Source organism: Herpailurus yagouaroundi, unplaced genomic scaffold (assembly GCF_014898765.1).
Source record: "Herpailurus yagouaroundi ecotype Mexico unplaced genomic scaffold, PumYag 166, whole genome shotgun sequence".
NCBI classification, from domain to species: Eukaryota; Metazoa; Chordata; class Mammalia; order Carnivora; family Felidae; genus Herpailurus; species Herpailurus yagouaroundi.
In genome coordinates, this window is record NW_024412407.1 from 22,986,288 (window position 1) to 23,012,249 (window position 25,962).

The window sequence follows — 25,962 nt, forward strand, 5'->3', positions numbered from 1 at the left end:
TTTTTTTTTTTTAATTCTCTTTCTACTAGTTCCCTTTCTTTAACCTGGAAACATGCTCAAGTCTTCTCTTGGACCCTAACCCTAACTATTAAAAAACAAAACAAAACAACAAAAAAAACAAAAAAACTCTCTAGGTCTTGCCTCCCTTTCAAAAACTACTATGAAATCTCCATAGCAACCACCTAACCTTCAGTTCTATCAGTGAGCTTTAAGACACCTCTGGAGTGAAAAAGTTGCCTCAGGCTTGAGAGAGAGGCTGAGCCAAGACAATGTGCAAGATATAGATAGAACTCATCTAATCATCGAAACCATACCTGTGTTTCCTGGATATGCCTCTATTGCTTCACTATCCCAGCTGGTTTCTCTTGTATCTTGGATTTTGCCTCATGTCTGATTGTATATTTCCCCCAACCAACCTGCCATGTCCTCACTCTCTTTGTGACCAAACCTATCCATTTTATGGCTTCATTTATCATTCTATATGTATGACTTCAAGTTGATATCACTAACCAAGACCACTCACTGAAAGCCAGAATAACATTTCCAACTGCCTTCTAGTCATCTCAATATGTGTATCATACCAGGAAACTCAATACATCCCAAACTAACATTATTATATTATCTGCCAAACCTATTTCTCCTTTTGTGTTTCCTATTTCGGTTAGTGGTATTATTATCTTTTATTCAGCCAAGGTACACAATAGGGAGTCATCTTTGACTCTTTACTTTCCTTAATTCAACATCAAATTCTATTGACTTAATATCATATTAATTATTTACTTTGTCAGGCACATCGCTAAGTGTATTAGGTAGATTTTCCCAATCTTTCATTATATTTTGCTCAATTTTATTTTACATGTAAGAAAACAGAAACTTGGATGCTTATAACTCAATGGTGAAGTCAGAATTTGAACTCAAGCCTATTTATTTCCATAGCTACAGTCTTGATGCCTTTTCAATTTATTCTCCTCTCTTTTTCCATTGCTGTAGCCCCAGCTCAGATCATCATAGTAGAAGCTCTGCTAGCCAATCTCCAATTAGTCAAATCATGTCATTAATAACACTCTTCAATCCTCTTACACACACTTATCACTGGAGACTAGTAAGAAATTGCCTGGAATGTTGAACTTTCCTGGTCCCATCAATTTAGTTGCACATTTACCAAGAAACAGTTGTATTTTGTTCTCAAGCTGGTCAATGCAGTTGTACTTTTTATTATGTTACAAAATTTAATTAAATACTATGTAAAGTAATGAGATATGAGTGTGAAAGAGAGCTGTCCTATGAAAATTGAGTTGAAAGCTTTGGAAAAAAATAGATGAGAGCCAGTGACTGAAAAATATTATAATCCAAATAAGGATGGAGAAGGGGAGCCAAAAATGATTAGGGAAAACTTCCGTAAAAATTTCTTTAAGATTCTGCACTCCAACTGCCTTTTGCTGCAATTTAAAGAAACAGAAACATGGGTGTGGTTCATGCAGGAAAAATGATACAAAACTCCATATGACAGACCTGTACTCAAGGGGCCTTGGCTCTGTTATATAATTGCTGGATGAATGTATTAATATCCGTCTTAATCTACAATATATCTGAGGTAAATATCTTTTATTTATTATCCTCTGATTTGTTAAGTTTTGCAAATGACTGACCAAATTCAGTCCCTGATTTCACTGAACGAGAGACCTTCCACGTTATCTGCCATTATCTTCCAAACAGTAATGGTATCTCTCCTCTGACCCCGCAGGCTTCAGTCATCATTTCCCCATTCAGTCTGCAAATATGTTTTGGGAGCCTACTAATTACCAGAATTACCTTCTTAAAACACAGATCAAAGCCTCCCTCCTCCTGCCCACAATAACTCAGTGATTTCTCGATAGTCTGCAGAATGAAGCTAAAAGTACTTAGTGAAATATTGAAGACCTGAAATGATCTGTCACCCACCTTTTTAGCTTCCACTTCCTAGCACAGTGCTCTGTATTTTCTAAGTGTCAGTCGATCCACATTCTGGCTGTTGCCCAAATACATGACACCATTCAGCATTCATTCAGAAAGAGCCTGAACTATATATTTATATCTGTCATAATTTTACTTGTTATTGAAAATAGTAGTTTATGGTGGGAAATACATTGTTCATAACAATTATGTAATATAGAAAATGCTAAAGGTATCTGAATAAATTTTACTGAATGAATTTTAGGTTGTAAAGTTAAGAGTATTGTATAGTACGTAGCCTGGGGATGGAGGTGTTAACTTGTCTTTAATAATCAAAAGTTTAAATTTGTCTATACTGATAATAATTTAGGAAAGATTTACAAGTCTGCATAAATATGATAACTTGACTGCCCTTACCAGTTGTCCAATCAGGAAAAGCACCTGGTTCCTAGGTGACAAATATCAGTGGACTGTTGTGTCATATTGTCCTTGTCTGTTCCTCTCATTCACATTTTTCCCCTGGGAGTTTTATACCTGTCAACAGCCTTAGCTGCCACTACTGCATGGAAGTCCTGAAATGTTCATCTCAGCCAGAGCACTTTGTCAATTCCACCCCTCTTTCTAACTCCTTTTGTGTAATTTCACTTGGGAAAACACCATCTCATCATACCAGAGTTTAAAAGGGAACTTTCCCAGCAAACTCACTTCCCTCTGCCTTCTGTCAGTGAGACCACTGCCTCCAAGGTTTTGGAATTATCCACAGCTCTTGGGGTCTGTTTTAGGCCACAACTAGTTGCCAATTATTTCTTCCCATAAGGACTGAATTTTTAAGGGCTTTGAAAACTGTCAGTACTTTCCCCTTTTCAGTCAAACTTCTTGAAATATTTGTCCATACTCACTGTAGTCACACTGTTATCTTCTGTTCACTTCTCAACCCAGTGTAATATGGCTTCTGTCCCCAGACTTTTATGGAAGCCATTCTTATCAAGGTAATGAATTACTGCCTTGGTGCTAAATTTAATGGACACTTTCTCAGTTGTCAACCTAACTTCTAGACTTTGATATTTAGACCACTCTTTCTACTTGAAATTAATTCTCCCCTCTGCTTCTGTGACATGTCTCTATCTCTCAGTCTGCTTTGTTGTACTATTCTTTCTCAGGTTACTTTCTTCTGCCCTTTTAAACAAATGTGTCTGTTCTGGAGAGTCCTGTCTTCTTGTCTCTTCCCTCTAAACACTCCTCTAAGCAATCTCATTGGTTTCCCTGGCTTTAAAATTTTTTTTTTTCAACGTTTATTTGTTTTTGGGACAGAGAGAGACAGAGCATGAACGGGGGAGGGGCAGAGAGAGAGGGAGACACAGAATCGGAAACAGGCTCCAGGCTCTGAGCCATCAGCCCAGGGCCTGACGCGGGGCTCGAACTCACGGACCGCGAGATCGTGACCTGATTGAAGTCGGACGCTTAACCGACTGCGCCACCCAGGCGCCCCAGTTTCCCTGGCTTTAATTACTACCTCTGCCCATGATCACCAAATCTGTGTCTCCAGCTCCGTTATTAACCTGAGCTCTCAAGATGTGCATATTTAACTGCCTCCAGGTGTGCCCTCTTCAATATTGCACAGGCGCATTGACTTTAACCTGCCTGAAGCTGATTTTACAAAAGTGCAAAAATACTCCTCCTACTTGCTGATCTTAGTGAGTGGCACCATTCAGTATCTATTTGCTCAAGCTGTCAGTCTTAAAATATAGCTATCAATCTTAACATCTCCTTTTTTATTCCTTATTCTCTGATCAATATCAAAACTCTGTCAACTCTACCCTTGAAATATTTCTTATATAAGTCCACTTTCTCCATCCCTTCTGCACTATATCGTTCAACACATGATGATATCTCCCATAGATATCTGCAACTTACTTCTAAAGAGGACCCCTGTCTCCAGGCTGCAACACACTCCTCTTTCCAAACGCACACATTTAATAACATTACTTCCCAACTTTCTTGTCAATGTCTCCATGCTACCCTCAGCATTAATTTTAATCTCTTTCACATGGCTTGAAGGCTCTTTGTGATCAACCCCATTTGTCCCTCAAGTCCCATCTTTGACACTTTCTCACACTCTGTGGTGCTTCTTTGAATTCCCAAACTGTACCAATTCTCTACCTGTGGACCTTGGTCATCCCAGGAATCTGCTCCACTCTGATCAGACTCTTCTCTCTGCTATGCTTCTGTACCCTCCCCCTGCAATTTATACATTCCACATACCTTTGAAAATTTACTATATATCAGGCATTGCTCTAGGTGCTAAGACTACAGTAAAGAGTGAAGTGGATATATTGTACTGAACTCATGAGGCTCAGTGTCTACCAGATAGACAAGGAAATTTAGGCCATCGCAGACCTTTGTGGTAACAGGTGGACACTGGGCATCCAAAGACCCAGACGAGGACATCTCACTCAGTCTGGGAACAAAAGGCTTCCTAGAGGCAGTGTTGTTTAGAGTGTTTGACCTGAGACAGAGAAGTCTAAAGGTAAGAAGCAAGGGAGTTTAAGATCTCAAAGTGTTAAGCTTTTATCTTTTCTTCTTCTTCTTTTGCCTTCACATTCTTCCTAACTCTCGTCCTCCACATCTAACTACTTCCATTCTTTAAATAAACCCTTTGGTTGGTTCTTACGGTGCCCCTGGAAGTTAACTATTATTTTCCATCACTGGTGGCATCCATTTTCACAGAAGCACTTCCAGGCCTTCAGCAAACCCACCAGCTTCCTTTCTTCAAGTCTCTCCTCAAGCTGAAAATGAGGAAACCTCAATCCATATAACAGGCATGTCATCATCCATCTTTGGACATAGCTTCAGCTAACTTGTAGCTAACTAGGGTCAGGTCTAGATATTCCTTTTTTATCCTTCTGCTTTACACATTTTCCACTGTCCATTTTCCTGTTCATATTTTTCAACAGTCCACAATGTCAAATTGTCTATGAGAAAGACAATGCATGATCTTCCCTCATTTTCCAATATAGCACAGATAAAGTTTAAGAAGCTTTTTCTCATAGACTTGAGATTCCTGTCAGATCTTAAGCTCACCAGAATAGGGTGGTGATAAGGTTTCTCTTGAGCTTTATTCTAGGCCATAGCAAGACCTTTTATATACAGCAAAAATGAACAATCAGCTAACACAAACCCACAGATCTCTCGACTTCTTACTTTTAAAGGGGTATGTCATATTAAAAATTTTTAGTTCCCTTAGGGCTTATTGTTTTATATAGTTTTCCCATTCAAGAAGTGCCCCTCATTTTAAAAGATTTTAATAAGATGAGAAATATCTTAGCATAAATTTACAGGCATCGCCACCTGCCATCCTCCCCTGGGGTAAAGAGGAGGGTGGCTTTACCCATGATTGGTCAGTGGCTACAGGTGACTCTGCTTTGCATCAGCAATGTCATTATTTTCTTCAGTCACTACAGCCTGAAGATTTGGCAACAGTGTTGGGTTGGTGCTTATATATAAAAGGACGCTAATTACTTCATTTCATTCTTTGTTGGAACATTTTCCTACCCACTTGCAAATAATCTTCCCTTTCCTTTAACAGCTCTTCTCTGAAAAGCCCAACAATAGAATATTCATCAGAAGAACAGCAGTTGGAGCCCAGAGGGAGACAATGGAAGGCTGGGACCAGGGGCCCAAGTTAGAGGTCAGTGTTCACCAGCTCCTAGTAATTAGCCTCCCAGTCTCCCCAAAGGCCTTCTTAACAGAGACCAATAGAAACGTGCATTGAATCCTTATATGTTTAAGATAGATAGATAGATAGATAGATAGATAATAGATAATGTAATTGTTTTACACATAAAAGTAGTCATATTTCTATTAACAATGGCTCATTCAGGGCTTTCAAAAGTCATTGTTGGCCATTCTTTTGGGGACTTTATAAGCAATCATTTTTCTTTGAAGCAAAAGAAGAGTCAGAACACAAGGCTGCCTTTTCAGTTTTTGTTATGGGGAAAAAAAAAAGACACCACCTGAGTGCTTTAACCACAGGGGCACCTTTGTGATGACACTGGGAAGAGTACACTCTGTGCCTCTATGAACTATAAGATCTATAGCACTTTAATCAGTTGTGATGCCCTTTCACAAAGAAATTAACCAGTCAATAAAGACAAATCGTGGAAAGGGCAGTTTATAAACCAAGATGCAGACACTTTTATATATCATCTGATATATTATCATCTTGATAATACAAAATGGCTGGAGATTTCAACAGGCTCATCCATTCTGAAAGAGATTCTATGCTTATTGTCCTTTAACGTTTCCAGTATATATTTGGATATTTAAGAGCAGAGCTACAATCTTTGGGATCTGATCAAAGGGGAAAGTCGGGGTGAATAGTTCCAAAATCCAGCTAGTGCCTTGGCCAGCAAGCCCTACACATAGGCTTCCTCTAATTCATATGTATGGGCTAGTGGAAGTTCTGTTTAAGAGGCTGGAATATAGTAAATTGACGAATAATCTAAATATCCAATAATAAGGTACTGGTTGAAAAATATACATAGAATTATTAAATGAAATCATTAAAGCAGTGGTGTGTCTATATATATATATATATGTATATATATATATATATGAAAAAGCAGGCTATAAAATAGTATATGTCACCCCATTTTTGTGAAAGAAATAAATGCAAATATACAGAAATGCGAACATATATTATCTAATTATCTAAATATTCAGGGAAAAAATTGGAAGATTATGCACCAAAATGTTGACTGCAATTATCTTCAGCTCATAAATTTTTGTGTTTTTTTTGGAGTGACTTAGCTTTTATTCCTTTTTCTGATGAAAGTGTACTGACTTCATGGTGTGTGTGTGGGGGGGGGGGGGCGTGCAAGAGAGACAGACAGAGACAGAGAGACAGAGATCAAGAAAGAGGTGGTAATTTTTTTGTGTAATAAGAAAAAAATTAAAACCTTAACTTGTGGATTGAGGCTTAAACAGTAACAACTCGTAATAGTTACTTTAAAAGTGACAAATATTGGAGCACCTGGGTGGCTCAGTTGGTTGGGCGTCCAACTTTTGCTCAGGTCATGATCTCACTGTTGTGGGTTTGAGCCCCGCGTTGGGCTCTGTTCATGGGTTCAAGCCCCGCTGTCAGCACAGAGCCCAGAACTTTCTTCAGATTTTGTGTCTCCCTTTCTCTCTGCCCTTCATTCATGCTCTGTCTCTCAAAAACAAACATTTTTTGAAAAGTGACAAATATTTGTGAAATAGAAACCTGAAATAGTGTTTACAACCATCAGGGAAGTTAAAAGGACGGTCTAAATAGTCCGAGGACAAAAGTATTATTAGCTGTTTGATTTGCCCAGTTTTTCAACTGCAATGACAGTGGCTTTATGACAACATTTTCACAAACCAGAAATAGATGTTACAGTGAATCATCACTTAGAAATGTAATTATAAAGTAATCCCACCTCTGATATTGATTGTATTTAATAATCCCATTCAGAAGAGTAATACCATAGTCCCTTTAGTATAAATGATTTATTACTACAATGTTCAAAGAGATATAGCACATAAAGGAATTATGCCTTTGGGATTCTGCATTAGTTTTATTAGGAAAATGAGGAAAAGGGAGTGTGTTAAGATGTGACTTCCATTCCCTGACTTTTCCCTTTGGAAGAATTATATTCTGTGAGTCCTTGAGACAAGAGTCTGAAGCTAATTATTTACCAACATATATTAGAATATCTCTCAGGCATTATACTGGTACATTTAACATTTACACTAGTTCTTTAAGGCATGTATTTACCATTTAAGAGACTGAGGCTCAGAGAAATTAGGAAATGCCCTAATTTCACACAGCCAGTAAGGTAATGGCACCAAAATTCCTACTCAAGTCTTCCTGACCGCTAAGACTTTGCTCTTTCCTGTCAAGCCAGAGTTATAATGTTCCATGGTGGTGGACTGTATTATTTTCCAAAATTACTCAATCTCTCCATTTCTATAAGATGATACATCCTGCCCCATTGCCTTTAGGCATGGCTGTGTGACCTGGTTTGGCCACCAGGGTGTGACCAGATGTGAGCTGCTTACTTGCTCTTTTCCCTCTGTCCTGTGAATGTCCCAAATAGGGGAAGCTCCTTCAATATGGGTCAAACTGTGAAGACATGTGGAGGAAAGCTGGGCAGAATCTCAACAGCTGCCAACACAAAGCTGCCAAACCGCGAGCAAGTGTGTGTTACTTTTCTATTGCTGCATTATAAACTACCACAAACTTAGCAGCTTCAAGCCACAAATATATTTATCTCACAGTTTCTGTAGGTCAGATAAATATGGAAGTGGCCCTGTTGGGTACCCTGCTCAGGGTCTCACTGGGCTGATATCATCAGAGTGTCAGCTGCCGTTCTCATTTGGCATTTGGAGTTCTCTTCTGAGCTTAATGGTCATTGGCAGAATTTATTTTCTTGTGGCTGTGGACTGAAGACCTATTTACTTGTTGGCTGTTGGCTCGGGGTTGCTCTCAGTTCCTAGCAGCTGTTCTCAGGTCTTTTGAGTGTGGCTCTTCCATATTCAAGCCAGAAGTGGCACATTGAATCTCCCTCCCCTGAGAGATCTCTGAGCAGCAACTGGAGAGAACTCTCTACTTTTAAAGGGTGCATGTGATTAGGTTAAGTTTACCCAGATAATCTTATCTTAAAGTCAACTGATTAATCAACTTAATTACATTTGCAAAATCACTTTACTGTGTAACATGACATAATCGCAGGAGTAATACCAAGGGATAGAGACCTTGGGGGCCTTCTTAGAATTCTGCCTACTATAAAGAGATAATTGTATTGTAAGCCACAGAGATTTGGGGAGATTGATTTTTTTTACTGCAGCAAACTGACTAATGCAACTAGTTACCTCAACTTGCGTGTCTGTGCATATAGAAAAGGGCAAAAATCATAGGGGGCAAGAAGCTGAACAAATTTGCACAAAAGGAACACACCTGTACAACCACCAACCAGATTAAACAAAAACAAATAGACAAAAATAAGAAAATTATTAACAACACAAAAGCCCCTTTTCCAGTCATTTCCCAGACCCTAAATAACCACAATCCTATCTTCTAACACCACAGATTATTTCAGCCTGCTTTTGAAATCTTATGAATGGAATCTGACTTCTTCCTCTTAATACTAGATCTAGGAGTTTCATTCGTTTTTTTTTTTTGTGTGTGTGTTCAATTTCAGTTCTCTTCCTGTATAATATCCTATTACATAGATATTCCACAATTTGTTTTTCCATTCTGCTGTTGTTAATACACAGTTGGTTAGTCTCCAGTTTTTAGCTATTACAAATAATGCTCCTCAAACTGATTTTGCAAAACTTCTATTCCTACATCTCTCATTCTCTGTTCCTTTCCCCTCCCCTCCTCTCCCCTTCTCTCCCTTCCTCTCTTTCCTTGCTTCTTTCCTCTCTTCTCTCTCTCTCTCTCCCTCTCAATCTCTCTCTTTCAGATGCCTTCATATCTTAGATATAACCTTCCCTCTCTCTAAAAAGGAGGGGATCTAGTTTGGTTATTATCATCTTTCAAAATTAATCTTTAAGAAACCCTCTCTGAGAAATGATTAGAAAACCACAATGAATGGATTTAGACCAGGTGAGTAGGGGACTAAAATAGGGACAAAAAACAAGATATTATTTCCTACCCTTGGTTTATCTCACGGCAGAAATTATTTAGGTGAGACCAAGATAATTTCAGCCGTGACACTGAGCAGATCCATGCAGTATAGTGGGAAACAGCATAGGCCTGAGGCACCATTTAAGGATCTGAATCTGGTTCCTTTTTCTAGCTGAAAACTTTGGCAATTCACTACCTCTGAGTTTCATTTCATTCACCTGTCATGGGGGCAATGAGACTCTTCCATTGAGATGTTTCAGTTCCTTCCCATACTTCTCCCACTTATGCAAAAAACAACAGCACATTTTGCCCCAACCCAACTCCACCATCTGTTTTCTGCTTTTGCCCTGCTTTTGCCCCCAGCAAAACTGACCTCTGTTGACTGCATCTATCATCTGGCTCTGTTATTATTTTGCTTCCATTTGGGTTCAGCCAATGGGAGTCACTGGCAAGAGATTAGAGGGAAGGAGGAGAAAGAAATTGGATTATTCCCTTATGCACACACTGCTCCCTTCTTGTCTTACTGCTGTTCTAGGGAGGCTGCTTTCCTCTCAGACCACAGCTTTAACTACCACCTGGCTCCAGTGACACCCCTGTCCCTCTTGTATTTTAAACCTAAAGCATGATTTCCCATTCATTGGTGGCCCACCATCTTTGGTTTCTTAACCCAGTCCATGTCTTTGTAAGTAGTTCCTTTATTATACTCTTTTTAGGCTTGAATCCTTTGAGGGGATCAACCATTTTTGAGATGTCCCTGATAATAGAGAAGGGAGCCCAATCAGATTGTTGAATGTATGGGAGAAGAAGAAACAGTGTTAAAAGTTGGAGGCCAAAGAAAATAAGAGATTTAACGAACTGGGGAGATGAGATGGAGCAATGGAGTCATAGTGTCATATGAGCAGTTTCCATGGTCCCTGCTAAGTACTTTACATGTGTGGCATTTAAATTTCATGAGTTAATATGATGACTACCTAATTTTAGAGGTAAGGAAACTATGACTTAGAGTGGTTAAGTAATTTCTTGAGATCACTCTTTAGTAAGTGGCAGAACTAAGATTTGAATCCAGGACTTTTCCTCCCAAACCTGTGGTATTAACCAGAAGGGCAGAAATTTATTCTCTATTGCAGAAACAAGGGCTGTAGTTGACTGCTAGCTTTACACACTTTCAAGACTTAGTATGTGGCATGGTTGGCTATCTTGAAGAGAGAGGTATGGGACAGATACTTTGGAGATAATAAGCAAAGTTATCTGAGTGTTGATGAGTTCAGAATTAAAACGTCATAATGGGAGCAGTGGCATTTCTTTTCTGTGTCACTTCCTCCTCTCACAGCTTTGGCAACTCCCCACTGACCCCCAGATAAAAGCCAGTGTCAGTTGCCTGTTGCATAGGGTTCTCCACAATCATGATGCTTCTCCCTTTCTGGAATTATCTTCCACCAGTCATGCACTCACCCTGCTCCAACCAAACTGACTTATTCTTCTTGGTTCACTTGTTTCTTCATGAACTTGCCTTCGCTCCTTTTTCTCCTTTGAAATCCTCTTGAGGCTTTGGGCTCACTTAAAAGCTACTTCTTCCAGACAAATTATGTTATCACACACAACCAACCACAGGTCACCACCCCTCCCTCTTCTGAACATTAGCAGTTTTGTTTACACTCCTTTGTCTGCATAAACCATATGCTACTTGGAAGATTAGTTGTCCATGTTCATCCCCTTTTCTCTCCTATTTGACATTAGGAGCTAAAAGGATGGGGAATGCTAAGATGAGTAAAACAGAAGCCCTGCCCCTAAAGAGGTAAGAACACAAAGAACTCTAAATACCAGTTCCTTTGTGTATTTTGGCATTTTATTTTAGGCAAATGATGTACCTTGGGCCTGTAAAAGAGTAAATGTTCACATGTGATTGAGGAGAAGGCTTCTTGGAGAAAATGACATTCAGGATGTACCTGAAGTCTGTTTTGGCTGTCAGCTGTCAGAGTTTGGGGAAGGCATTTTATAAAGAGAAAGCAGCATGAGGTGGCTTTAAGAATATTGTTTCCAGGGGCGCTGGGGTGGCTCAATTGGATGGGCATCCAACTCTTGATCTCTGCTCAGGTCATGATCTCATGGTTCGTGGGATCGAGCCCATGATGGGCTCTGTGCTGACAGTGCTGAGCTTGCTTGCGATTCTCTCTCTGCCTCTCCCTGGCTTGTGCATGCATGCTCTCTCTCTCAAAATAAATAAATAAAAACTTAAAAAGAAAGAATAGTGTTTCTATTGTGCATCCCAGTATCTCTGGTGATTAATGAAACTAATAATAGCAGCTATTGGTTACTAAGTGCTTGAGACGTGCCAGACATTGTGTCAAATGCTGTTTGTATATTATCTTATTTAATTAAGACCTTCCCATTATACAGATGAGAAAACCCAGGCTTCAACAGATTTGATAACTTCTCCAAAGTATCCCAGTTAGTCAGTGGCAGAGCTGACGTTATATATATACATGTGTGTGTGTGTGTATATGTGTGAATATATACATATGTGTGTATATATATATATATATATATACATATATATATATATATATATATATATATATATATGTATATATATATATATATATATATATATGAAAGTCTAGATGAGGAAATATGGGGCCACATTGCCTTTTTACTTACAACTTGATATAATGTATAATTCTTTATGCATTTTCCACTAACACTCCAGAGAAAATTCAAACCCTCAAAGAGCCATATGGAGCCAACAGAATTCTCACATAATATTTATAAACTGATAAATTTTAAGGAATTTAGTTATTTACAATGCATCTCTGAGAGCTCTTTTTAAAACTGGCATTTCAAAACAAAATTCCATTTATCTTCTATTGAGGCATGAAAATTGTGGCTCTTTAATCTGAGGTATAAAACAAATTATAAAATCTCTTTGAGTGATGATATAGTTCTTCTCTTGAAATATTTTCTAAGAATAAAATATTGTCCCATAGTAATTATGTTAGTCACCATTCAAACTGAGGTCTCTATTTAAATTCAAAACTATATTTAGTGAGTTAAAAAAATAGCCTTGATATTTTTATCAGGATAAAAAATGTGACAGTGTCTCTCAATCTACAATGAAATTAAATTCTGAGATATGAAACTGCCATACATTATAACATATAGGCAAAATTTGCCAGAAACAATGAGCTTCCATTTTCCAGATGCTCAGATGCTCAAGTAATGACATCAACACTGTGGAGTTTCCTGGGTACAAGTTATAGACTAGTACAAAGTGAAAAGGAAATGTCAGTATATTTTTATTTTTTTCTTAAATGATACAATATTTTTTCCTAGCTGTTATAAAATCTTTCTGTGCCCTTTGTGGGAACAGTAATGAATTTCATATTAACAAAATATGACTTGTGCATCAAGATGTTGACAATTATATGGCTTTCAGTCTTGAACTCCAGGATGAATTAAAGAGGCAGTCACCATATTGCACTATGTTAGCATATGCAAAAGAGCATTGAGATAAGGTCAGCTTGAGGACAGATTGCTACCAAAGTCTTTAAAAAAGTGTGTGTGTGTGTGTGTGTGTGTGTGTGTGTGTGTGAGAGAGAGAGAGAGAGAGAGAGAGAGAGAGAGAGAGAGAGATAGAGACAGAGAGAACCTTCAAGGATAGTGATTTGCCTATCAGGCAAAAAGATGACAGGTGTTCTTCAGTTATAGTACTACCTAACACAGTACTCCTTCTCAGGCCTCTCAGGGATGCCTTGTATTGTTACAGAGAGACAGCTCTCGAGAACTACAGGAAAATGTTAGCTTTAATAGAGGCCACAGTGCTAAAGATTTTGGGTAAAAACTCACATCTGAAAGACAAAGTTTGGAATTGCCTGGGCTTTGGCTCAGTTCAGAACTAACCGTAGCCAGAAACAAAATGGCAATGGAAAATGAAGCCTTCACAATTTTACTGAATTGCTATTTTATGCATGCATCAGCATATGGACTTTAGTGGGCATTGGGATGGCTCAGTTGGCTAAGTGTCTGGCTCTTGATTTCAGCTCAGGTCATGATCTCACAGTTCCTGATATCGAACCCTGTGTCGGGCTCTATGCTGAGCATGGAGCTTGCTTGGGATTTTCTCTCTTTGCTCCTCCCCTGCTCATGCTCGCTCTCTCTCTCTCTCTCTCTCTCTCTCTCTCTCTCTCTCTCAAAAATAAATAAACATTAAACAAAACTAAACAAACCATATGACTTTAGACAATTAACAAACATTTTCAGATCACATATTCTTGTAAGAAATGTAGAGGGCTAAAAATTTCTCCCATAATGACTGCAATAGCTTGGTTACATTTGACCATAATTAGACCATAAAGTGGGTAAGTCTGATTTGTTTAAACTACTGTTCATTCCCTAGAAAATACCACCAACATCATAAACATCAGTAGCCTGGTAAATACAGCTTATCCTACTGAAAAATACATAGAGTGAACAACCTTCCTGGTTTGTCTGGGATTGAGGAATTGCCCTAGGAGAAGGGAATTTTAGTGCCACTGAAACTGGCACTAACCTGGAGTAGTCTCAAGCAAAACTGGGAGTTGGCCACCCTACAATAATATCAAATGTATAGGGCACCTGGGTGGCTCAGTTGGTTAAACATCCGACTCTTGATTTTGGCTCAGGTCATGATCTCACTTCATAGGATTGAGCTCCATGTAGGGCTCTGCTTCAGGTGGAGCCTGCTTGGAATTCTCTCTCTCCCTCTCTCTCTGCCCCTTCCCTACTCATGCTGTCTCTGCCTCTCTCAAAATAAATAAATAAGCTTAAAAAAGCTTTTAAAAAGATCAAATGCTCCACTTTCTGTTTCATATGCTAAATTCAATGAAATTCGTGCTAAGAATAAACTGTTTGTTTGTTTATTTAAACTTTAGTTAACATACAGTACAATATTGGTTTCAGGAGTAGAATTTAGTGATTCTTTACTTACATACAACATCCAGTGCTCATCACAAGTGCCCTCCTTAATACTCATCACCCATCTAACCCATTCTCCCTCCCACCTCCTTCCGTCAGCCCACCGTTTGTTCTCTATCATTAAGAGTTTCTTGTGGTTTGTTTCCCTCTCTTCTCTCCCCCCGCTTCCCATGTGTTCATCTGTTTTGTTTCTTAAATTCCACATGAGTGAAATCATATGGTATTTGTCTTTCTGTGATTGACTTACTTCACGTAGCATAATACATTCTAGCTCCATCCACATCATGGCAAATGGCAAGATTTTATTCTTTTTGATGGCTGAGTAGTTTTCCATTGTATGTTTGTATGTATCACTCTCTCTAATGTGCATATATATATATATATACACACATACATATAATCTTACATCTTCTTTATCCATTCATCTTTTATTGAGCCACAAACTTCTATTTGATTTTTTAAATTACAGATTTACTGGAAAACTTAAAATTACTGTTTCTTTTAGAAATAAAATAATGCAGGGGCGCCTGGGTGGCTCAGTTGGTTAAGTGTCTGACTTCAACTCAGGTCACGATCTCACAGTCTGTGAGTTCAAGCCCCGCGTCGGGCTCTAGGCTAATGGCTCAGAGCCTGGAGCCTGCTTCGGATTCTGTGTCTCCCTCTCTCTCTGCCCCTCCCCTGTTCATGCTCTGTCTCTCTGTCTCAAAAATAAATAAACATTAAAAAAAAGGAAATAAAATAATGCAATAAAATATTAGCTTCTTCCATACACTGAAGATGTTTTTTCATATCTCATAAGGAATGATTCAGTCACTTCATTACTTTAAAGAGTGTCAAAACGTTTGCTTTAAAAGTGAAATAAAGAAACCAACAAAAAGAAAACACAAAATAAAATGACTTCTAAAAACTAATACCATGAAGAAGAAGCTATAGTGTGAGAGCAGTAAGAGCTGGTGTATTGGCCATGCTAAGAGTGGTCCTGGTTGGGTTCTGACCTGGGCTATGTTGAAAAGTAGGACTCAAAGAGGTGGTGAGTCAGCCTAGTATTTGGGTTATAGCAGATAGCTGCATGTGTGGATCACTGAAAGGAAATGATGGGATAAACTAGAGCCATTCTGTGCCATTGCCTTTGACTGGGGCCTCCTTGACAGGACCAGCTTCAGTTGAAGTGGGAAGAATAGGGGGAAAGAACTCTAGACATGTACACTGAGACCTAAAGATCATCCTCTTTTTGTACTTAAAAGCAGGGCTTCAGGCAGTCCTGTTTATTGCATTAGAAGTTCATAATAGCTGAGTGGTTTTTAAGATACATTTTAGAAGGAACATTGCACATGTTTGTGATTTATTCTGATTTAAAATATAAGGTGTTCTATTTTCATTCCTTGCTTTTATGTTGTGCTAAGTGTACATAAGTGGAAAATGATAATCTTGTGTCAAATGAAAGAAGCTGAAAACAAAGCAGAAAGGCAATTGTGGTTCTGATTTTTTTTTTAAAGAGCATATTTTATATACACCAAAAAAAGAGGTAAATTAAATTTACTAAATGTTATTAGTTTATTTCCAAGTTAGAAAATAAATTTCTATTGTATTTTTAAATTATTTTCCATTGCTCTAAAATAAATGTATTGTTTTTAGAGTAGAAATAATTATTTATCAGTAAACATTCTTTTGAGGAAGACAAAACACTGATTACTTTTACGTCTGCTAGAGAAATTGATGATACATTTCTTGACTATTGGGTGCAAATAAAGAAGGTTTGATCCATACCCTCAAAAAGTGTAAAATGTATCAGGAAAGGCAGACTGAATTTGAAAAAAAGAAAACCATAAATATTAAGTTGTGATATAAAGGTCATTGTTATTCAAGTTTACTTATTAAAGCAGTAATTTAGTATTCTTTTTTGCCATATACTACTTATACATATATTGCAAAAAATCTTTGATTATTAGAATTTACCTGCATCTTTTTTTTTTTTTTTTTTTTTTTTTTTTTTTTTTGGAGAGAGAAGGTGCAAGTGGGGGAATGGGGCTTTGGAAAGGGGAAGAGTGGGGGGGGAGAATATTAAGCAGTCTCTACAGTCAGCATAGAGCCCAGTGCAGGGCTCAATCTCATGACCCTGGGATCATGGCCTGAGCCAAAATCAAGAGTTGGACACTCAACTGACTGAACCACCTAGCCGCCCCAATATGCCTGCATCTTAAAGTACAAAATAAGTTCCAGAAAATGTCTCTCACCAGAAGCTTTATACATAGTTTCCCAAAACAGCATTTAGTCTAAAATAATCCAATTTGCCCCAAACATTTATGAATGCTTACCCCATCTTCAATCACTTCCATTCTTTCCATTTGTTACTCATCTTACTAATAGGCATCTGTGTTGAATCTTTCTATTTTATGGAGTCAGGAGAAAACCAAACCAAATGGAAAAAGAGAAAAGAACCACATCTGCAGAGCTTTACAAATCATTTTCAGATTCTAATAGGATCTGCTTTAATTACAATTCTCATCATTTGAGTCCATCATTTTCACTTTGGGCTGAGATAGATCACCCATATTGTGATACTTCTCTTTACTCATCTGTATAATGAGACAAAGTGATTACCTCTCTTCTTAAAGGAACCATAGAGTGAAGGTGATGCTATCTTCTACTGGCTGATAAAAAGTACCTTCTCTAAAACAAACTTTGTGGGAAAATTAGACATCAAAGCAACTGTACTGATTGGCCACTATGATTTTTAAGGATAAGATAGTCCTTTTTTTATCTCACAAATAAATGCAAACATAAAAAACAAGAAACCATCCCTCAATAGATCAACTGGGAATGTTTTTTTTTCCTTCCCAAAAAAATCAAGCTTGTTATTGTTACTATGGCAACAGATTGTCAGTATGAAGACTAGAGTTTCTCTGTCCTGTTTGATTACAACACAAAGAAACAAAACACTTTATTTATTATTATTATTATTATTTTAAATTAAAAAAAAATCAGTGCCTTTACGCTTTTGTATGGTTGGGAAAACAAGTGCAGTAATAAGAGTTACATTGCAAAAGGAAGTTTGGCAGGGGAACACTAAGAAAGTAAGCTGGACCTCGGGGCACAGAGTGTGCCATCTGTGACCTCCTGGTGGCTGGGCTGTGACCTCTTGTTTGACCTGATTGGATTCTGAGTCCCTTCACTTGGCCTTGTTGTCCTATCTCTGGGGGGAAATGCTAGGTGGGAGATAATGTGTGAGTGAAAGTTCATTCCCTCACCAATCAACAAATGCTTATTGAGTCCATACTATATACCAGGTACTATTCCAGCTCCTGACACAGTGTTTGAACAAATGGACAAAATTACTGCCACCATGGACTCACATTCTTCTGGGAGATTCAAGCCAAAACCAAAGAGGTAAAGCTATACATAATGTCGGATAGAAATAGTTGCTATGCAGCACTCTCAACAATAGCCAAATTATGGAAAGAGCCTAAATGTCCACCAATTGATGAATGGATAAAGAAATTGTGGTTTATATACACAATGGAGTACTACGTGGCAATGAGAAAGAATGAAATATGGCCCTTTGTAGCAACGTGGATGGAACTGGAGAGTGTGATGCTAAGTGAAATGAGCCATACAGAGAAAGACACATACCATATGTTTTCACTCTTACGTGGATCCTGAGAAACTTAACAGAAACCCATGGGGGAGGGGAAGGAAAAAAAAGAGGTTAGAGTGGGAGAGAGCCAAAGCATAAGAGACTCTTAAAAACTGAGAACAAACTGAGGGTTGATGGGGGGTGGGAGGGAAGGGAGGGTGGGTGATGGGTATTGAGGAGGGCACCTTTTGGGATGAGCACTGGATGTTGTATGGAAACCAATTTGACAATAAACTTCATATATTGAAAAAAAAAAGAATATCTATGAATCAATAAAAGAAAAATTATTGTTATATCCCCCCCAAAAAGAGAAATAGTTTCTATGAAAAAATATAAAGCATATTAAGATAGTAATAGGAAAATTTTTGAAAGAAGAGGAAAATACTGAAAAATTATAAGAAAATCCTAACATTTTAATTTATCTGTAACTAGGCCTGACAGACATAGATTATATGTGAGCATACTACATCAGTCATATTTTTTAAAACATATATAGACTGAATATGAGCCTCTATTTTCCGAGAACTGGGACTCATTGCTTAGAAAAGTGAAACAGTAACTCAGTGCAACAGCTTAAAATATTGCAGGCCCTTCATATGGCTAACAGAGGCCCCAAATTTTAAAACTTCAATTCTTTTAGCACCTCTCTTGAGTAAATTCCCTAGCAAATTCCAAATATGCTTAATTGCTTAAAAAAATCCCTTTGGGCTATTTAAATATAGTTTCTTATAGAGAAAAGAAGGCTTAAAATTTTTGCTCTCTGGCTTACAAGTTCTTTTTATGGAGTTTATGACTTTGGAAGGTGGTAATGGAAGAAAATATAAATGGATTTGGAAAGAATTTCAACAGATTTGTGAATGGCAGAGCCATTCCTACCAACTAAGAAAATCTTAAAGGTTTGGAATGTACATTCTGCTAAGGAGCCCACAAAACAGAGGCCCCACCAGGGGATGAAGAGAATCAGGAAAGGGCCCATCAGTTAGGAAAGACAACCACTCCCTCCTTCCCCTGTTAAGTTGCAGTGGCAGCAGATGACTGAGCTACGGGAACACTACACCACCCAGTACAGCAACCTGTATTTTTATCAGATTGTATTTATTCTTTATTGTCTCATAAAGAACCTGGCACTTATTTGGCAACTTTGCTGGACAACATGTAGACATAATATATTTTTATGTTACCATAAAGCAATGATTATAGTAAAGCATACTACTTAACTGCTTTTCTAATTGTCAACATTTGGTGTGGATTACAATCGAACTGTTTGCTTTCTTTGCCTGGATTGACGATTATATTCTGCAAATGATTCTAAGGTGCTTCAAAGTACTGTGTGCAGCAACATAGAAATGTGTGTTTTTACAACAATAGTCAGAGTTGACCGAACAGGGTGTTCACATAGAACTTTTGGGACATCTTGAATTCTAGAACTTGCATAGGCAAATTTCTGAGGGTTACAAACGGTTCTGTTCCTCCTGTAAAGATTTTGGGTTTGTTTGGTTGGGTTTTGAGGGTGGGGTTTTGTTTTAAGTGGTTTTTAATCTTCAGTCTACCAGGGTCATATCCTGTCGCTCTTGGGTTAATCTTGCTCTTCCAGTTGACTGGATCGTGTCTAGTCCCCTTGAGAATTCCATCAAGGTGAAGAGTTGACAAAGTGAGACCTACAGCAGCTCTGATGAAACATTAGCAAAAAGCTAATGTTGGACTCTGGCCCTGGGTTCAGCTCTCTCTTTTCCATTCTCAATCCTCCACATATTCCCATTAGTACTCTTCACACTGGGGCATTCTCACTCCTTTCCAATTCAGAGAATTGGCAAGGGGAGCATCATTAGCATGAGTTCTGGGTGGTGAAACACTGTGTTTCAGCCCATTTCTTCTGACAGTACGACATGTACGAGGCAGTCAGCAGTGGTCCTTTGGAAGATCCTGGAAGTTAGTTAATTAGTGGCAGAATTTATGTGTGCATATGGGATATTATGATATGGTCCTGTATGAAGGGTTACTTCTATTCACATGTTAAATCCTGAAAAATTGAAGTCAAAATGTTAATAAGTTAATAAGACTATAATTTTTTTTTCAAATTTGTACACTGATTTTTTATTAAATTGCAGAATGTGGTAATTTTTATTAAGTTGCAGAATTACCACATTTTTCCTTTCTTTTCTACACTAATTAATTTATTTTGAAAATGTACAGACTGTGGAGATGGTGTAAATTATAATTCGTACCTTCTCAGTAATGTCCTTTGCTTGCTACAGGTTTACAGCATTGATCTGGCTCTTCCAACTTCTCTTTGTTTTCTTTAATTTTCAGCCAAGCCTGGATATGGGCTCATTTGCCTTTCTTTTTTGTTTGTTCACATTCCACAATCCAGATCAAGTCTCAGCTATTTCTTTTAGCTGCCTTAGATGAGCAAGGTTCTTAGGTGAGCAAGGTTCTACTTTGACTTTTAAAATATTTGTCTGCCTTTAGCACTTTATCAGTTTATATTATTTTTGTCAGGTCATCTTGACATACTGCATCATTTCTTGTTTTCTTACATCCTTGCCCATGATTCTATTTGATTAGATGTAAGTGGCAGAGTCATTGTGGCCTTACATTTGAACAAAAAAATTGCTCTTGTTCGCGCGCACACGTGTGTGTGTGTGTGTGTGTGTGTGTGTGTGTGTGTGTGTGTGTGTGCAAGTTTGTAGTGAAGGCTAGGGGTAAGGAAGAGAGAAGTTAGAGAGAAAAAATTCTTTATGCCTGTGGTATCAGCAGCTTCTCCAAGAAAGGATTTGAAATACACCATCAACACCCTTGTCCTTCCCTGAGGGACCCTTGAATCAACCTGCGCAATCTCCCATTGAGATTTCCCAGAAAACAGAGAGGTTCCTCAGAAATTGCTGTATAGACCAGCCTGGATTTCCTATGCAAATCCAGGCATTCTTGGGGCTATGTGGCAAATAAAAGCAAAGAGATTTCTGAAAATAGGAATTTGCTTTGGTAAAGCCCCAAAACTCTCTAGGCTGATTTTTTTTCTGTAAGGCTGGTAAAATGGTTATTTTTTTTAACTCTCCCCAGGAGCATGTTCCATGTGGGGAAGAGAGATATAATGGGAAAAGAGAGGGATTATATAGACGTTCAAATGTTGTTGATTGCATATGTATGGAAGTAAGCAGGTCAAAGTCTTTCTTTTCATTGAGAGCACACTGAAGGTGAATGATCTGTACACAGTAGGCGCTCAGAAAATATTTAATTTAAAAATATGTGATACTTAATGTTTATTATTTATCAGAAAATCTTTCTTGGGGATAAAAAATAAATAAGCTAAAACATTTTGAGGTAGCTTCCAGAGCTCCATAAGCAACAATCAGGTAGAGAGATGGACCAACCAACCAGTGCTTAGGAAGCCCGGAGAAAGGGCTGGAATGAGGAACACAGGATGATCCTGCTTAGCATGCTCTTCAGGGGCCACTTCCTGACCAGTGAACTGGCATCTCCAATGTTCCACCCTAATTTGGTTCCATGACCCCAGGCTCTGACAGGTCACCATGAAAGGTGATCTCAGCCCCAGGTGTCACGGTCACTGACCTGGCATGACCTCTCCCACATCTGCGTGGGCCCTGGAGCTAAGGAAGCTTTCACACTCCCAGATCCCAGTAACTGTGGGTGTCCCAGTCCTGGTCAGGCTTTGCCTGCAGGCTGTTGTCCTTGCTGACTTTACCTAACAGGAAGCATGAAATTAGGCAGAAGCTATTTACCTTCCATCTGCCCTACATTCCACAGCACCCCTCCTTTGTACTCATGGAAGCATTTCCCCTTTTAAGGTTCAGTCTGACCTAGTACCAATGTCAGTCAAACCAGGACAGAGAGAAGCTGAGAAGTTTTCTCCCTCTCCTGCTCCTTCCACCCCAACCTAAGCAGGTGAGGTCTGGAATTAGTCTTATAGATATTGACAAGAAATCTGGGAATGATCTCTCTCCTATCTGTGCCATAGTGGCCCCTTCTGTACAACTGTGGTTATGCCTTGGACTTTTGTTGAACATGTATGTCAGTGCCCTGAAGTCCCTCCTGATAATTTAGCTCAGCTGGCTAGTTGGGCCTTACCACCCTGTCTCACTTTTACTCAGCCATGTTGCATTGTCTGTAGTCTTCAAACAGACTGATCACTTGGCCTCACAATGCTGCTTTTCACCTGACTTCATGGGTCCGCACTCCCTGGAGGGTGGATTCTCATTGCTTTGGTGCTCCTTTGGGTATCTATCTGTCTAGGCTGGACTAGAACTTAATAAGGCCACACTCCCATTTTTGGCTACACATTTGGGCTACTGGCTACTTTCTGGGAGGCGAGAGCCATAGCTGTGTCAATTTTCACAGCCATAGTTCTTGTTTTCTCTCCTCATGTACTGGCATTTGCCACTGAAGTCCCAGCACACATCCATGCATCTGTGTGCAGGATAGGAGTACACATCCTTCTCTTCTGCTTGTTAGTTCTGTTACCTGACATCCTGTCCAGTAGTACTTGCCAGGCCTCACTTGCTTAGCTGGTGCCCTGGTCCTGAGCCTCCTAGATAAGCCTCTGCTTTAGCTAGTTATGTCTTGGCAGGACAGAAGGTCCTTTTAGGCCATTATTGTTCTGAGTGATTATTTCACTTGCCAATTAGCATCCTGGTATACTCCATCATCTTCACATAATCGGGTGAATCTGCCCAAGCTGCATCCAGAACATCAGTGCCTAATAAATATTTGTTGCCATTGATTTGATTGGAATTGCCTAATTGTAGAGTACCTCACTGTAAGTTGCACACTCTTCTTTTTTTAGTGTTTATTTTTGAGAGAGAGAGAGTGTGTGTGTGCGCGCGTGCGCGCGTGCAAGTGGGGGAGGGGCAGAGAGAGAAGGAGATAGAAGATCCGAAGTGGGGGCCAGACTCAAATTCACATCTGTGAGATCATGACCTGAGCCAGAGTCAGATGCTTAACTGAGCCACCCAGATGCCCCTAAGCTGCACACTCTTTAAAAAACTCGATGAAAATTAACAAAGGCAAACAAATTGGATGATAGTTAGTGGCTTTAAGATGGGGTTATTCATAAAAAATATCAACAAAGTGTTCAAAGTTTTTTGGTGCATTTCTTAACTGCTGACAGAGATGGAGGCACAGATAAGCAGTGTCAAAACTATTCCTAATTGAAAATTATGCAGACATAAAGACAAAGTGTACTTAAATCAACAGGATTTCATTTATTCAAAGTTCTATTCAACAGCTAGTCAGTAAGAGCTAGATTAAGGAGAAGCTGTATTAGAGGCTCATTTGTGTATCACAGATAAAAATTTCTACCTTCTTAAACTTCCAGCTCCATATCCTCTCTTAATGCTGGGATAAAAGTAAGCCACTGCCAATTTTATCTTCCATTTCTTTTTCTGCCCTCATGGTGTGTCTACACTGACTGCTCAGCCTTTTCCTTTGGCACACAGGGCAGTGAAATGGGAAATGAACATGGATTTGGGGCCTAACAAGCTGTATGTGTCATTTATTAGCAGAGGCATATAAATAGATAAATTACCTATCTAGGGATAGAATGAATGGATAAATTGTGTAAAGGCACCTGTACAATGAGGACTACTATCTATCTCTAGGTGCTTGTAATGACCAAACAATAAAATTTCTGTAAAGTACCTCTGTGTTGTGGCTCAACATGTAGCCAGTCTTTATTCCTTTTTTCTCCCCTTTCCATATTTTCTCCCAAAGGAAGGGGAAATTAATCTCCAAGTCCATCTTGCCTCCTGTGCTGACCTATTGCCTCAATTCTCCCACCACTCGTTTCCTCACACATTTGCTCTCTCCTTAGCACATGTGCTGTCTCCCTCTCTCCAGGTACCTTCTACTCTGCCTTTGATAAACACATCATGTATACATCCTATTCTGGAGAATAATTTTTACCTATTGTTTTCTTAATTTCTAATGATCTCCTTCTTTTAAAAGTCAATATACTAAAATGAGTAATTTCACTATTAGTTTTCTCATTACATGTCATCTTCTTAATTCTTAGTTGCTTGCAGAGACTTTTAAGTCCCTCTAAAAGGACACTTCCAGAGTCTGGAATGCTGTCTTTCTGGATTGGTGGGATTACTAGTAACTTTGAAGTATTGTCTATGCTCATCAGATGATAGCAGTGTTTTCACATTTTTATAAATGTGAGAATTTATAAATTTATAAATGTTTAATATGTTAGAACTATTGCATTGAAAAACCTGCCTTATAGAAAAAAGACACAAAGAATCCAAGCCACAAAATTTGAAAATTATGTAAACCTATATTTTTATCAGTACTAAAAAAATACATTTTTGAAGCAAGGTATAATCTCAAAAATGTCCAATATAGCATCCTATAGGAAAGGAACTTTAGACACAGATGATACAAAGATAAAACATAGATGATAGATAGATAATGTATTGAATTGTTAGTGTTCCTTTAAGAAAAATGTATTATTTTGAACCATTTTGCATTAGACTGAAACCCTTCCAGAAACATCATACACATTTAGTAAACTACAGCACTTTTACCTAATTGCTCCTTTAGGGGCTAATGACCCCCTTTGCTGCTTTGTTTAAAACACCTGATGCAATCAGCATGGAAAAAGCTGTGCTCAGTCTCATATATTGCCTTATAAATTTACATTTACTTCAAAATTAAATGCAATTTCAAGGTGTCTTTTTTTAAAAAAAATCTAATCAATCTAGTATACTGTAAGCATTGCTTTAAGTTACACATTTGCTGAAATTTGGGAAGGTGACTTTGGTGAATGGATTTTTGTCTTTAAATAGATTCGGCTTGCTGTATATGCAAAATGATTTGAGGAGAATCAACCATGGAAATTCACTGAATATGTCCTTTGCTCTCATAATATTGAAAACCACAGCATAACCTGAAGGACCTCATTTAGTTAAGAAATCAGTGTATGATTTATAAATGCACCGTGTAGAAACCTTATCAGGGGTCCATGCCCAGCATGTTTCTCTGTTATAATTATTATTTGCAGAGGTAGCTTTGTGGATTGGATTTTATTTTATTTTTCAATACATACTTAATTTCTTGGCCAATTAAAAATGTGTAAGCTTCATATTGCTTAAATAACTTTCTGTAGAAATATGAATAATATAGATTAAAACTACTTCTTTTCATAGAATCTGAGATTTTAGAGCTGGAAGGAACCTAAAAATAATATATTCCAATGCCCTTAATAGACAGACAAGCAAAGAGAGGCCCAGAAGAGACCAAGTGACTTGCCAAGGTCTGTTTCTCCTTGCAAATAGGTGACCAAACTAGAATGAGCACCTAGTTTATGAAAGATTTGATTCTGTGGGAATGAGAGGGGTACATAAACATTTATGAAAGGATTTTTAACAAATTAAAAACTTATTTTGCCCAGTTCATGGTAATATAGTATAGAAGAGAACAGATTTAACTTGGAAAGTCATCACTCTACTTAGTTGGTTTTCTATATAGAAAGAGTATCCTTTTTCAAATGAATTTTGTATTCATTCACATTTTTTTAGTGAAATGAGTAATTTGACAATTCTTTTCATTTGGGTTTCACAAACTAAGGATTTCATTAGTTCTACTGATAGAAAAGAAATTTCTTAGGCAAATGTGATACATGAAAATTATAATGGGAAACTTTACCTACATACTCTAGTCATTTGCAAGTGCTATCCATTTATATATAAATATAGCCAGTGCTAAGGTGGATTGCTCATTTTGGTAATTACAAACAATATTTATCTATTCATTATAAGGCATTATCTTCTATACT

General features: G+C 38.2%; 1 protein-coding gene across 12 annotated transcripts in view; it reads left to right on the plus strand.

Moving 5' to 3' along the window:
* The window catches only part of LMNTD1 (lamin tail domain containing 1), a 525,504-nt gene that overhangs the window by 293,840 nt on the left and 205,702 nt on the right, over nucleotides 1-25,962 (plus strand). For 11 of the 12 annotated variants that reach the window (XR_005794517.1, XR_005794518.1, XR_005794516.1 and 8 more), the window contains one exon: nucleotides 5,519-5,620. Coding sequence is in view for 9 of the 12 variants with exons in the window: in XM_040488613.1 (XP_040344547.1) it covers nucleotides 5,519-5,620 (102 nt within the window). In the remaining 3 variants the exon portion in view is untranslated. Of the gene's footprint in view, nucleotides 1-5,516; nucleotides 5,621-8,051; nucleotides 8,152-25,962 lie in introns of those variants that run through there. The other variant, XM_040488616.1, reaches the window with a different exon arrangement.